At 48.1% G+C, this 13,919-nt stretch overlaps 1 protein-coding gene across 1 annotated transcript in view; it reads left to right on the plus strand.

Annotated features, from left to right (window-relative positions):
• The window catches only part of Anxa13 (annexin A13), a 54,178-nt gene that overhangs the window by 16,594 nt on the left and 23,665 nt on the right, over nt 1-13,919 (plus strand). Inside the window, exon 2 of the mRNA XM_063231135.1 lies at nt 9,288-9,363. Within this exon, the coding sequence (XP_063087205.1) occupies nt 9,288-9,363 (76 nt within the window). The remainder of the gene's footprint in view (nt 1-9,287; nt 9,364-13,919) is intronic.

Genomic DNA, 13,919 nt, shown 5'->3' on the forward strand with positions numbered 1-13,919 from the left:
GACAGCAAGGACCCTGTAACACAGCAGCGCAGTGGGCAGGGCTGACGCTTCTCACCGCGCTGTCTTGGCCCACTGGTCCGTCCTTGGGATTAATAAACATCTCACGGCATGAGCGGGACAGGATGTAAGAGTGTGGGAATCAACTCTCCTTTCAGTAACGTTGGTAGGATCATCCAGAACTCTAATGCAAACACAACAGTAACCCCAAGGTGAAACACCAAATGCTGTTATGAGACTCAAAGTGTGCTTACTGCCTAATGGGAACACTAAAAATATTTTTTCTATTTAGTAATTTTACTTCTCCAAGCATTTTAATGGATTTTGATCTATAACCAAAAAGAAAAAAAAAAAACAGGACTTTTCGTCAGATTTATTATCCAAGGAGAGCATGCCCAAGAAGCAATCAACTTAATGAAACCAAGAGGGCACTCACCACCCAGGATTCATGTTTAAAGTCAAGTGGGCCCTTGACTCTGTTCCAAATTTCTCATCAATCTCTACTGCCTGCGTCTGCAGAAATAGGACCACCAGGATATTTTCTGGGTCTGGATTTATGAACTTTACTTGCACACTTTGGTATTCAAGCTAACTGGTTTCAAAGTACAAATGAGTAGCCAGTCAGAGGTAAGAGTATTCTGACAGAAATAGGAGTCTAGGTTTTTCCATAAGCAAGAGGTGACCCTGGACAGGTTCCCATTTCTTTGGCTATAAGAGGAGGCACTTGGCTACATTCCATATCCCCCAAACTTCAAACTTAAGGGCCCCTTTACTGCCAGATATATCTGTCATTCATTCTAACAGTTCTACTAATTGTTGTCTTTAAGTCCACTCTTTAATTTATCTTAAAAAGAAAACTGATATTAGTAATATAAATGGTGAACTAATAGCAGTTGGTACTAATGTACTTAAACAATTGAAAGAAAAAAAGAAGGTATTAACTTCTAACTAAATTTGATGTTAATATCCTGTCACCTGTTCTCTGGTTTAAAAAAAAAAAAAGACCTAAGTCATAGAGAAGTTGACAAAGTAAATATTTGAGGCTCTGCAGGCCATATAGTTTCTGTAATAAATACTTAACTTTACCACGATCATTACTTTATGAAAGCAGCTATGAGTCAAAGTAAATGAATGGACTGGCTGTTTTCCAATAAAACTTTATTTACAAAGACAAACGAGGGTCACATATGGTTCATGGTCTATCCTTTGCCAATCCTTTCTGTAGAAGAGTATGAGATAAGTGTTATCACCAGACAAAGACTTAATCACAACTAAAAGAAAACTTTAAAAGCAACTTCTTTCCCAGTCAGAAGTCCAATGAGCTTTAGGGCCTTAATGTCCCATGTCACCTCCTGGAAAATTCCAGCTTTAATTTCTTCCCTAAAATTCTATGATAAACCCTTTTCTTTACCTTTGGCATTTTGAGTAGGGTGTAGGATTTCTCACCTGTGTAAATCCTCGGTATATTTTCAAGTTGTCTCTCACCTTCACAGGGATGTTAACAGGGAAAGTTTTTAAGGTTTTTTTAGACCCATAGCTCTCAACCCTAGTGATACATTAAAAGTGTCTGGAAAGTTTTAAAAATATCAATACCCGGCATACACTCATCTGTCAGAGATTCTGAGTTAGTAGGATTACTTAAGACACAGTCCTTTGCAGGTTGTACAGCATCCTAAATGATCTTGGCGGGTGACCAGGACTGAAAAGTCACTGATCTCTGTCTTGTGCAGATCACATTCCCCAGAGTCCATCCTTCCACACTCAGCATTAACTCTGAGTCCTAACCTCTGTGTAGCTCCAAACTATTCAACATCTGAAAATCTGAAGCTTCATCTTCACTCGCTAGTCCTGATGCTCCCCAGGTGAGTTCTGCTTGAGCTCTTCCAGGTACCCTGGTTAAGTTTTCACTCTCTCTGCTTTGTCACCCTAGAAGACTTGACACCCAAAGGTGTCCAGCTAGACAAATTTTCTCTTCTCTCCTTCCCTCCCCACTACTGTCACTGACCCCTGGAATTAATATAAATTGAGGCAAAGTCAAGATGTATATTTTGTAATATATAAAAGAAGATTCCTCCTCTCCTAGAGGGGAAAAGAAGTGTCTTGTGCCCAGAGAGAAGAGTTCCCCCAGCCAGTCAATCCCATACGCCTGGGGCTGGCGGCACACAGCCCTGCTCCGCTGCATTACACACAGGCACTGGCAGTACAAGGATTTTATACCAACAGGCTTACAGTGGAGGGACAGAGTTGGAAGAGTGAATATGCACAAGAGTGAATCATAAGGGGATTTGACAGCAGTCATTAGGGTTGAATGTAAGCACAAAAAGGAAAGTCATGCTAGAAAATATCTCACAATCAACTTTGCAGAGGAAAAGAAAAACCCAGTGTGTGGTGTGTTCAAAACGTTATGGTGTAGCTGTTTCCACCATGGCTAATTTATATTCTTGAGCCCCATGGTGGGAAGGGCTGCACACAGTCAGCTCTTGCAAGTTTGCAAAGTCAGGATCGACCATCCTGGTTTTCCTAGAATTGTCTCAGCTCTGACACTGAAAATCCCACATCTCGTGAAATCCCTCAGTCCCGAGCAACCAGAGGGTCGGAAATGGTTTCAGAATGGAGGTCTGGCTTCAGCACATTGCCTTACCAAGGTCCCTTCCATACTGTTGCCTAAGGAACTAATGGTGACCAAATGTTTAAACAGTAGAAGGCACGAGGCTGGATACTGTCAATCCCAAGACTCTTCGGCCCTTTGAGGACTCAGAAAGCTACAGAGTCTACTGGTGGCATTTTCTCTCTTTACGCCCTACCTCATGGTGCTGGGCCTTGGAATCAACAATCAATTGACACAGATCCTGTGAGGCCGAGATGTGGCACACTCCCTGTGAACATAGTCTGCAGGGTATCCAGTTAGAAAGCAGCCTCCCAAGAGAATAGCAGAGGAGAAAATATGACCATCCTGATGAGGCTGTCTCAGCTTTTCAAGCTTCCAAATGCTCCTGCTGAAATTCAGACCCCTGGCAGGCAGTGCTGTAGCTCTCGGCCCTCCATTGTATGCTGGTCAAGGGGCTTTAGGAGACACCTGCTCCTTTGTCAGCTCTGGGTCATCACAGAGACCAGTGCTCTTGTGTCAGCTTATCTCATCTGCCCAAGACTGCCTGGTAGAGTAGGTGTCAGACCCTGTTGACAGATGAAAAGCAGAACACCTGACCCCACTGGAGCAGCAAGCGGGGTGTCTGAGCCCAGGGCGTCCTGCACACAGGCTCCGCCCCTGGGAGGCAACGGTCTGTTTCCCCTGCAAACAGCCACAAGTTGCTTGCAACTTCCATGTCACTTTCTATTGTCTCATCACCGAGAACACTTCTCAGTCCCACGGCTATGGGAGCGGCTCTTGGCTTCCCCAGCCAGTGAACAAATGTCAACCGGTGCTGCTGAAAAAACAAAAAAACAGCGTCCAAGCGATGGACCAAAATTCCCATTATTAAATTTTTAAAAACAATGTTGTTGAGAGGGTCTCAGGGAATCAGTAATGGGAAGTCAGCAGTAGACCTTTCACATGCAGACTGTGCGGGTTTGAGCCCCCGTTCCATCTCTTACTGGCTGTGTGTCCTCGGGCGAGTGACGAACCTCTTCAGGTTTTGGTTTTTTCACCTCTGCAGTAACAGACAAGGTCAGCTCTCCATCGGGTTGAAGACTAAATGAGTTATTTATGTAAACTGAGACCACCACCTGGCATATAGAAAGTGTTTTGCAATTTTGCCATCAGTCTCAGCTTTAAATTTTTCTCCTATGAGTTTCTCTAGGACTTTCAGTCCTTACTATCATTTTTACATAACTGATTGCTGATTTAAAATAAAACTATATAGTTAGTCATCTTGAGTTTACAGTGGTAAACTTCCAACTTTAAAATCACCGTGCAAAGCACCATAAAAGAGACTTAGTTAACACTCAACAAGAGTCAGGTCAAGACAGAAGAAAGTGATAAAAATAGCACCCAGCCTCCCCTGGGCCGAGCATCCTGCCAAGGGTGCTGCTGCACACCCTGATAGCAGCCCATACGAGGCAGATACTAACATCTGTCGGGTGAGAAAACCAGTGATCAGAGGAAAAATGGCTTGGTGCCTGGTTCAAGGACGGTTATCAGTGGACAGGGAAGGGCAGCCTATGCAATCTCAAGGAAGTCCCTTCCCCAAACTGTGCCTCAGTTTCACCAACTCTATAATGTTCTTAAAATCTATGCAGACAAGTTTGCAATAGAATATTATTCAGCCTTTAACAATATTAAGGCAGGTCTGCCCCCAGGACATGTATAAATCTTTGGGACGCTGTGCTGAGTAAAACAAGCTAATCATAGAAAGCTAAATGCCACACACTTCCACTTACATGAGGTCCCCAAAATAGTCAAACTCATAGGAGTAAAGACAAGAACAGTGATTGTCGGCAGCCAAGGGGAGGGGTTATGGGGCTGCTTAGTTGGGTTAAGTTCTCAGTTACACAGGATGAACCAGTCCTGTGTGTGTTACCTTTAGTGAACTACATGCATCTGCACTGTACCTCAGGACTGGCTAAGAGACTGGATCTCACCACACATGCACACATGGAGACTGCCTTGGCTACGGTGATGGCTGCAGGGTTTATGTGTATGCACAAATGCATCAAATTGTACACACTAAATATGTGTGGTTCATTGTGTGCCAAGTATACTGAAGTTGTGTAAAATTTTTTCAGGAATTGTGTATAGCAACAAATAAAAAAACTACATAAGGTGAGCTGAGCCAGAATGCTTGTCAACCTTGTCTCCATGTGCTGTGAACCAGCAGTGGTAGTGGTACCTGGTGACACTAGAAAGAACTCAAGCATATCCAAGGCCACCCTGCACAGTCCTCCCTGCCTCCTTGTCACTTCTGCCCAGGAGCTCGGGCCCCTGTCTGCCTCTGATCCTGCCCTGGTTTCTGACCCGTATTCTGCCTCTTCTTTATTTCACACCAACTCGGACAGCAGCTTCTGCAGAGCGGTGTGCAGGAACCTTCTCTCCTCTCCACCCCAGCACTTCCTGAGAACCCTCTTGGCTCACAGCCGGGATACCAGGCAACCGCTTTCAAATATTTACTGAGCGGAGCACAGCGAGCAGGACTTCTGAGAAACTGCACTGGAAATATCAGCCAACGCCAGTGCCACTCCACCCATGACATTTTAATAAGGCTTCAGAGTTTACAAATAACCCTTACATCCTTGTGTCACCAGGCATCCCACTCCTACCAGCAAATGCTTCTTGTAACCCAGGACTCTGCTACTGGGTCCCCAACATGCCTACATGTAAATGCAGCCACGCCACTCCAGGAGTGGGCGCGTCTCCTCTTAACTCTGAGACAGTAAGGCTCAGATCGATGGGTCAGCTTCAAGGACAATGTGGCGGCTCCCAGCAAAGGACAAAGCAGTCCTTGAACACAGTATATTAGACTCTGGAGTCTCTGTTTTGTGGCCCATCCCCCTCAGTGCGATCCTGTTTGTCACACTGAGAAGTCACAGTGAGCACACAAGCTCATGGACTCCACAGGGTCCTTCATGGGTCCTCTTGTCCCCGTTACCTAGATTAGTGCTTGGCACACATTGGCTCTTCAATATCTGCTTGTAAAAGGAAGGAAGAGAGGAGAGAAGGGAGGAAGAGAGAAAATGGAGAAGTGGGAAGAGGAAAAGCGAGGAAAGGCAGGCAAGGTAGAAATTCAGAGAAATTAATTCACCTATGGTATGCTTTAATTAATTCACATGTCTCTTATGACAGCCTGCCCTTATGTTCCGGTCTTGATGTCATCCAAACAGAAAGTCAGAGCATGAGGGCTGGCAAGTGCGAGGGGGGCTTCAGGCTGCATTCCGTAAAATCTGTTATTACATAATACACACTGCACCCCGGGGTGCAAATCGTTCCTCAGCAAGCTCCCTCACAAAGCCCATCCCCAAGGTTTATTACAATTAGGGAGATGCTCCTCTCATGTCTCAGAATTTTCTAAGTGTTAAGATTTCCTTGGACTGGGACCCAAGTGGGACAGAGGGAGTTTGAGGGTCCTTTTGGAGCCTGGCTTTCAGGTTGGGGGTGTCAGGAACTTGATATGAGTCCACTTTGCCCCTAAGCATTCACCACACTGTGACAGGGACAGCCCTGTGCCCTGGGCATCCCGCAGCTCCTTCCAGTGGTGCTGGCGAGACTCCTCTGGATCATGCAGGCAGCAACATTCTTTCTGCTCTGTCAATGCTGCTTCCTAGGCTCCCAGTACGCTTCCTCCTTCAAGGACAATGGATGTTCATTCACAACCTAGAGGGCAGACACCCACCAGGACTGGAGCCCAGCAGGACCTGCTACCACTAGGTGTGAATTCTCACACTCATCAGTGAGGCAGCTCACAGATGTGGAGTCCAAGGCTTCAACTGGGCCCAGCAGTCTCCACCAGAATTGTTAACCACTCTATTGCCTTGAGTAAAATATGTCCTTGGAACTCAGTTTCCAAGCTGTAGTTGATGAAGGAAAAATGGATCCTTACTGCAAGTGGCCCCGCCCCTCAAGAGTTGGCAGGGCCCTCACCTCACAGATGAGGTGACAGTAGCCTGCGGTTTAGTGGCCAAGTTCTCCTGGCTGCGAAGGGACAGAACATTCAAACTAAGATCTGGGAGCTCCAAGCCCACTTTTACTGACTGGCGTTTAATTTTTTTGTTTCCTGAGTGTCCTTGCAAGCGAAGTTAAAACAATGTTGGACACAGTGCAATGTCTGAAGCCTCAGAAGCATGCCTGACCTCGCCGGCCCCCACCACCCACCCTGTGTACCCACTTCCTGTGGGAGTGCTGCTCAATGGCTTCTGGTTTCCAAAAACCCCTAAATCTCCTAACTGGTAGACAGGCTGAGGCCAGTCAGCTGCCACCAGCTGACAATGAACAATGGGTGTGGAATGCTGGTTCTGGCAGGTTCCAGCCTTGCCACCCACCCTGACTCAGAGGAGCCAGGACTGGGAGTCCCCCTGCACCAACACCCACGCACTAATAAATGTGGCCATTGTGATGCAGTCCCAGCCACAGGCCCTTTCCTTTTTCCCTCCTCCTCTTTTTAAATTCATCAATCGCATGATCCCTTCTCTATGACAGCAAATATGCTGCTGTTGGAAAGCACAGGATGCAGTCCCTTCTCAGGCAGAGGAGGGAGAACACCCGGCATGACAGGCAGGGCCCCCTCCTACAGCCCCCGAGACACAGACTCCTACCCCACATTATCTGCCAAGCACAAAAGGAGGGAAACGAGTCCAGTGTCACCTCCATTCCTACCATATCAATTCAGCACAACCCACTCCCCACCTCCCACTGCACCCTCAGGTACCAATGTGGTTTGAACCAATCTGCCCACCCCACTCCTCAGCACCTGTACCGGTGTGCCATGTGTATCATCCAACAGCCTCACTAAAACAGGAAAAGGACCGAGGGCAGGAATTCCCTTTCCCACCCACCACTGTCAGAAGTCCTGGTCCCGGCCTGGCTCTGACTCAGCCACTGCCGGGCCAGGTGGTCTCAAACAAGTCCCCACTTGGCACCTACGAGGCACCCTCATGGCTTCTTTGTGCCAATGAAGAAAGGGTGTCCTGTGAGGGGAAGCAGTGTTGCCAGCACTGGCAGGCGTGCCCAGCCTCCGGGGCCTGCGGACAGGACGGGACCTGCACATCTGTTTTCCTGTCCCTGTTTCTCTGAATCAGTTGCTCAGATTCAGGTGGCACAGATAACAAGAGTGCCGCCAAGCTCCCTGCACCACGAGGCCGTGAATAGGAGATTCTGCTGTCTCCTCAGTTCTGCGTCTCTTCCCAAGCCTCCCGTAACCCCTCTGCTAAAGGCCAGGACAGTGTGTACCATCTGATGTTGATGCTTCCGCCCTCAGAGAACCACCTGCTCCTGAAGGAAAAGCAGAGCGGCTCCCTAAATGCAGCCCGCACACTCCAGGGCCATCCTCAGAAGGGCCCGTGCTTGCTGTAGTGCTTTCCTGTTGCCTTGTGAAATTCTGGATGGTTTTTGAACAAGCAATGTGGCAAATTATGCAGCTGGCCCTACCAGGAAGGCTTCAAAAGTACCAAACGGCTTTCCCATGCCCCAGAGAAGTGGACAGGAAAATGGGGTATGTCACTTCCCTGCCTGGCCATGAAAGCCCTGGACACATTGAGAGTGTGAGGTAGGGTAGAGCACGTGCTCAAGTTGGTGAGTTGGGATGTGCCCACATTGGTGTCTACAGCTGGACCATTGGGCTCAGACCTCGAGACTGACAGTGTCAGTGGAACCACCCCAACAAACGAGGCGCCATGCCCCGGTGGATGCCAGGCAGATGAGTCAGTGGCCTCCTTGCCAAGTGTGGCTAACAGACCACTCTCACTAGGCACCAAAGGAGGTGAAAGGTGAGAGAATGGAGTCCAGGTGGCTTGGACGGTAGCATTAAGCCATCAATGGCTCATTAAAGGGTGGGAAATATGGGGACACGTGTCATCTTATGGAGATGGGGAAAGGGGAGCAACTGAGAAAACCTGGCGTGTTCAAGGGTACCACCTGCCTAACTACAATTGCTTACATAAGCAGTACTGGTTTTCCATTTTAGTGCTGATGAGTGTTTCTTTTTAAAATGACTTTAAGTAAAAATAAAGTAGTTCCACTGAAAGAAAAATAATAAACCAACGCTTACATTACTGCATGTGTCATGTCAAAGGTGAGTGCGGGACGTGGCTTACGTGCAACTTTCCCTCCCACTAAAAGCCAAAACGATGCTCTTGCGAGTTCATGTGATATCCCTGAACACTGTATGTGTGCTGCTGCTCATTGTGTGGGTGGCAAAGGTTCCAAGGAGTCTGTGGTAGGATCCTAGAATCCTGCCAGTGTTTCCGGCTGGCGAAACCTATTCCCTAGACACACTGTGTCTAGGGCGAAGTGGAGAAGCGGCACTCTAGGATGGTGGCCCACTGCACCATTGTCTGTGTCAGGGCATTCATACAGAGATGAGACTGACAGGCAGCAAGCTTATCACCGCTCTGGCCAGGCCTTTTGTCCTTCAGAACAGAAGGGACCATTCTCCTATGGCCATTGAAGGCCAGCTGGCCCCAAAGAGTACCAGCCATCTCCCTGGACCAGAGCTTCCGCTGATTTCCACATGCACCCTGTGTGAACTGGCAGCTGGTCCCTTAGAAGGGCGGCTGCCTGGCCTTCCAGTCAGCCACCAATTTCAGCAAGAGACAACTGAAGAATGACTGCATTATCTGCTCATATTGTGAATTCTTTTCTGTAGGCCAAAGAGAGAAGTCCTGAGGGTTTTGATGTGGATCGAGATGCCAAAAAGCTGCACAAAGCCTGCAAAGGAATTGGTATGAAACACCTTTCATTTGCTAATTTATTTCTAAAGTCGATTAACATTGATCTTGCCACCAAGTTTCCCACAGGGACAGGAAGATTCACTGCATATCATGTGTTTCAACATAACTCAAGTTGATCACTTGTAACGATCTTTCTACTGAAGTTCCCAAACTTTTAATCAGATCCTACTACTTTTCAGTATTCTATGTAACAGAAGCTGGATGTGGTAGCACTCAGTTGGACTTTGGGATGAGGGAAACATCTTGAGAAATGACACATGGAATCCTAATTTCATTTAAATTTCTCTGACTCCTTTCGTGGGAGGTAGTGAGGAATGGGGGCTGATGAGAGCTGGCTTAGGGATGTGGGAGATGTGTCTAGAAGTCACACATTTTTGACCCCATGAAGCAGGGGTCAAGGTCAAGAGTCTCGGTCCAAACTGGTGCAGCTATTTACATAGTGCTGACTAAGCGTAGGGCACTAAGCAAGAGGTGGGGAGTAGGGTGAATCCAGGACCGGGTGAGAACATGGCAGGTCATTTAAGCCTAAGGCCAGGAAGAGGTGCTCTGGGACCCAAGGAGCCCACTGGTGACATTAGTTTCTAGTCCCAGAAGCCTGGAAGGAGGTGAAATGCAAAGCACAGAGGATGATGGTAGAGCTCAAACAGACACTGGGGTAGACACATTCGTGGGTGTGGCCAGGGCAGAAACTGAAGGTGCTCTTGCCTGGTAACCTTCCATGGCTCCCTGAGTGGGAGACCAGGTTACCTGCTGAAGAAGAGGGTTTGCACTGGAGCATGGGGCTTCAGTGCTGCCTCAGAAGAGGCCCTGAATAGCAAAGAATGGGGAGATGACCAAGAAGGGCACTGATCCGGGCCCCACAGAGAAGGAGATGATGGCTCTGTGACTCCAGCCCACAATACAATGATTTCCTCCTGCGGCCTGGAGGTAAGCCTGGAGGTAGCAGGAGACAGGGGGTTAGGCAGACCTTAGTTTGCTGGTGAGAAGTTTCAGAACAGCAAGCTGACCGGCAGAGAGGGCAAAAGGGACAGGCAGATGGAACTTCCTGGCTTTAAGTTTCCAGTCACTTTATATCCAAAAGCTCATGGAGTTGTCCTTATTAAAAACCCACTTTTCAAGTACTTCCTTACTTGAAGGGCCTGAGAAGTAGCACACCTCAAATCACAAAGCCAGTTAGTGGTGACCCCTGGGATGGCTCGTATCCGTCACTCATTCCAGATGCCTCAGTTGAGAAAGATTACAGGTGGCCACCTGGACCACACAGCTGCAGGTCCCGGGGACAAGAGGGGGCCTGAGAAGATGCTGCTGGGGGGCCACTGGAGTCCACGGGGTGTTTTATTCAATCGTTCTTTTCCTTACAGCAATATAATTGACATATCCTACTACCTCCCCTTTTGTAACATTACAACTCAGTGGGTTTTAGTATGTTCACAGGGCTGTGCAATCATCACCACCAACCCCAGAACACTTTCATGATCCCCTAAAGAAACCCCCAAACCATTACCACCACCCACCACCAACCCAGGAAAGCACTAACCTACATCGCCTGTTGCTAAGGATTTTCCTGTATCTGACATTTCATATAAACACAATCATCCCATTCCTTACCCTTTACGTCTGGTTTCTTTTACCTGGCATGATGTTTCCCTTAGATGAAAATTAGCAGAGATTTACTTTCCTAGGAATCGGTGTCATGGTAGAATAAATGTGGTCACCAACTTCGTGTGTGCTTCCAGCAGGAAAAAGCGGGCTGTATGATGAAAGATCTAAGTGGGCAGATTTTGCTGTGTTACGAGCATAGTCTGCCTTGCCTGGGAAATGTTGGGAAGCAGCCTCAAGGCAGCTTGGGACGGGAAAGGTCTGGTAGGAAAGCGGTAGGGAGACTTCCACATACCACCAGCTGAGGGAAGGCAAGCCGAAGTCTCTCAACCCTTGGTGTCTCCGTTTGAATGGAAGCATGTCTGGATCAGGGATGCCAGTACCTTGCATACATGTCACCCATTCTATCTGGGTCATCGTGGCAGACACTGCTGGTGGATCCCATAGCTCTGTCTTGCTGCTGGGAGAAGGAGCTCCAGGAGAGAGCAATGAAAGGAAGGGAGCAGAGTCTGGCATCTGGGCAGCTGTGGGTTATGCTTAATGATGGACCCTTGTTTTACCCACCTGAAAGCTCTGCTCAGCATGCACAGATTGAGTGCCCACAGCCATACGGTGTCCTGCTCCCCCATTGCACTCGGCCACAGGGGAGGACCAGTGTGCTGATTATTGCACAGAGCACCTTCTGTGTGTCACGTGCCAGGGCAGATGTCACACATCCCAGCAACTGTGTGAAGCTGGCATTGGTATAAGTACTTAATGGACGGAAATCTGAGGCTCGAGCCCACAGAGCTGTGAAGAGAGGGGAAACCATTAGAAAATGAACTCGTCTCAGAGAGCTCCAACTTGACAGAGGCCTAGGCTCCCAGCCTCCTCTGAGGCTAAAGCAAAACTGTATTTGCAGCATTGGTTAACAAGATGACAGACCCATCTCCCTGATGGACCAGCCCTGCCAGGGCTGGATTTGAACGTCCAGAGCAATGCTGTCCCATAGCTACAGACAGGAGCCTCACAGGTCATTTTAAATTTTTGAGAAGCCAAATCTTAAGATAAAAAGTAAGTAAAATATGTTATTTAATTAATCTAACCTAAAAAAATCACTATCAAGTAATCAATATAAAAAGTCCTACTGAAGTATTTTCCATCCTTTCTCACGTGAAATCTCCTAGGAGCCAGCACGTCCTCTCATTTACAGAGCAGCTCAGCTTGGCCCTGCCACACTGCCAGAGCTTGGCAGCCATGTGTGCCCCCCACATTGGACATAGGCTCCCCGAACCTCACCTGACTTTATGTTACTCGATTGGATAATATCCAGCTGTGAAATAGTTTATTCTCTGAACAACTCACAGATCTCTTTCTCTTCTCTGCTCTCCTGATGTATGTGTGCAAGCATGTGGGCACACGCGCGTGTGTGGTTGTATGTGTATGTGTGTGAGAGAGAGAGAGACAGAGAGGAGAGAGGCAGAGAGAGAGAGAGGGAGAGAGATTATCTGGGTCACAGGGACCCCAGAGCAGCCCTGCCATGATGCCCTTTGGTAGCCCCTTCTCTCTAGGCATAACCCACAGCTGCCCAGACGCCAGACTCTGCCAGACCCCTCTCACTGGGTGGTTCCATGGGGCCCACTTTGGGGAAGGCGCTGAGCGTGTGTGGCCAGCAGGCTCTTTGAGGTAACAGCTGCAGGAAATGACCCAGTCCATGGCTACTCAGGCTGTCAAGGACACTCAAATCATTCAGTGGCAAGTGGCGGGACATGGCCCTATTGAAAACCTGGGCTGCGGCTTCCTGGGCTCAGCCAAGCAGACCAGTGCTGGGAGTTAGAGTGCAAGACAAAAGCTTAGCCTCTGCCACTCCCTCAGACCGTTGACTAGTACACAGTCCCATGGGGCCTTCAAACCCTGTGGCCTCTGCCCACAGAAACTCCGCTCAATGTCTTCCCAGAAAACTTCTGGGGAAACAAAACCACAGAGGCATTTCCCGGGCTGACAAGGGCTCTGCTCGGACCCCAGCTGTGTGAGCACTGTCCCATGCCCATGCTCAGGCAGACCCAGGGTCCTTCTCTGAGGTTTTGAAAAGTCCTTCCCAGAACCACTAGTGACTGGCCCCAAGGCCTCAAACCAGAGTAAATGTTTACAGGAAATTTTTCGGCAGTGCAGACTGCTTATATGACATATTGTGAAATGCAGAATGAGGTCACCTTGCAGCAAATGGCTTCTTGGCCGAACAGCAGGAAAAACTTCTAGGATCAACCTGAGCCCGGGACTTGGGGTTGAGGGAAATCAATGAGTCAGTGTTACACCATCCCCACATCAGCTGTTGCTGAGCCACTCCAGGATTCCTGTGCTCTCGGCCTGTCTTGTGAAAGCACTCCAGAAAGGACATTCAGAGGACATTGATTTTAAATATGAGCTCAGTTTTTCAGATTGTGCAGGAAGGAAAGTGTAGAGGATATTGCTTTATTTTTTTTTTTACCATGAACTTGGTGTTCTTGATTATCCAGATAAAGGTTGCAGGTGACATCAGAGTAGAAAGGATTTTTATTGTCTTTGCAGAATTCAACCTATGTGAGTATCACCAGCACCTCATACTGGTGCAGACAGGTTCCATCACATTTCTTCATGCATTCATTCCTATTTGCATGCATACATTCATTCATTCATAAGAGTCACCTGGTAAACACTGAGAGCCTTCTGTGTGGATATATCAGGGAGCAAAGCACCCTGCTCCCATGCAACTTGCAGGCTGTCATGACAGAGACAGAAAGGACAGGTCATGTGTGGGACACAGGGAGGAATGAGCTCATCTGTCTGGTGCTTCTGCTGGCAATCTGGCTGCTGGAGGAGGAGCAGAAGTGAAGGGTGACTCAGAGATACAGGAGAAACCTATGCAAACCCCAGAGGCAAAGAAGGGGTGCTTGTTCTAGGAGCTGCATGTCCTTTCTGGAGTGGGAGGA

The sequence above is a fragment of the Cavia porcellus genome, unplaced genomic scaffold, assembly GCF_034190915.1.
Source record: "Cavia porcellus strain 051 isolate PalLab524CR breed Dunkin Hartley unplaced genomic scaffold, mCavPor4.1 scaffold_19, whole genome shotgun sequence".
In the NCBI taxonomy this organism is placed as follows: domain Eukaryota; kingdom Metazoa; phylum Chordata; class Mammalia; order Rodentia; family Caviidae; genus Cavia; species Cavia porcellus.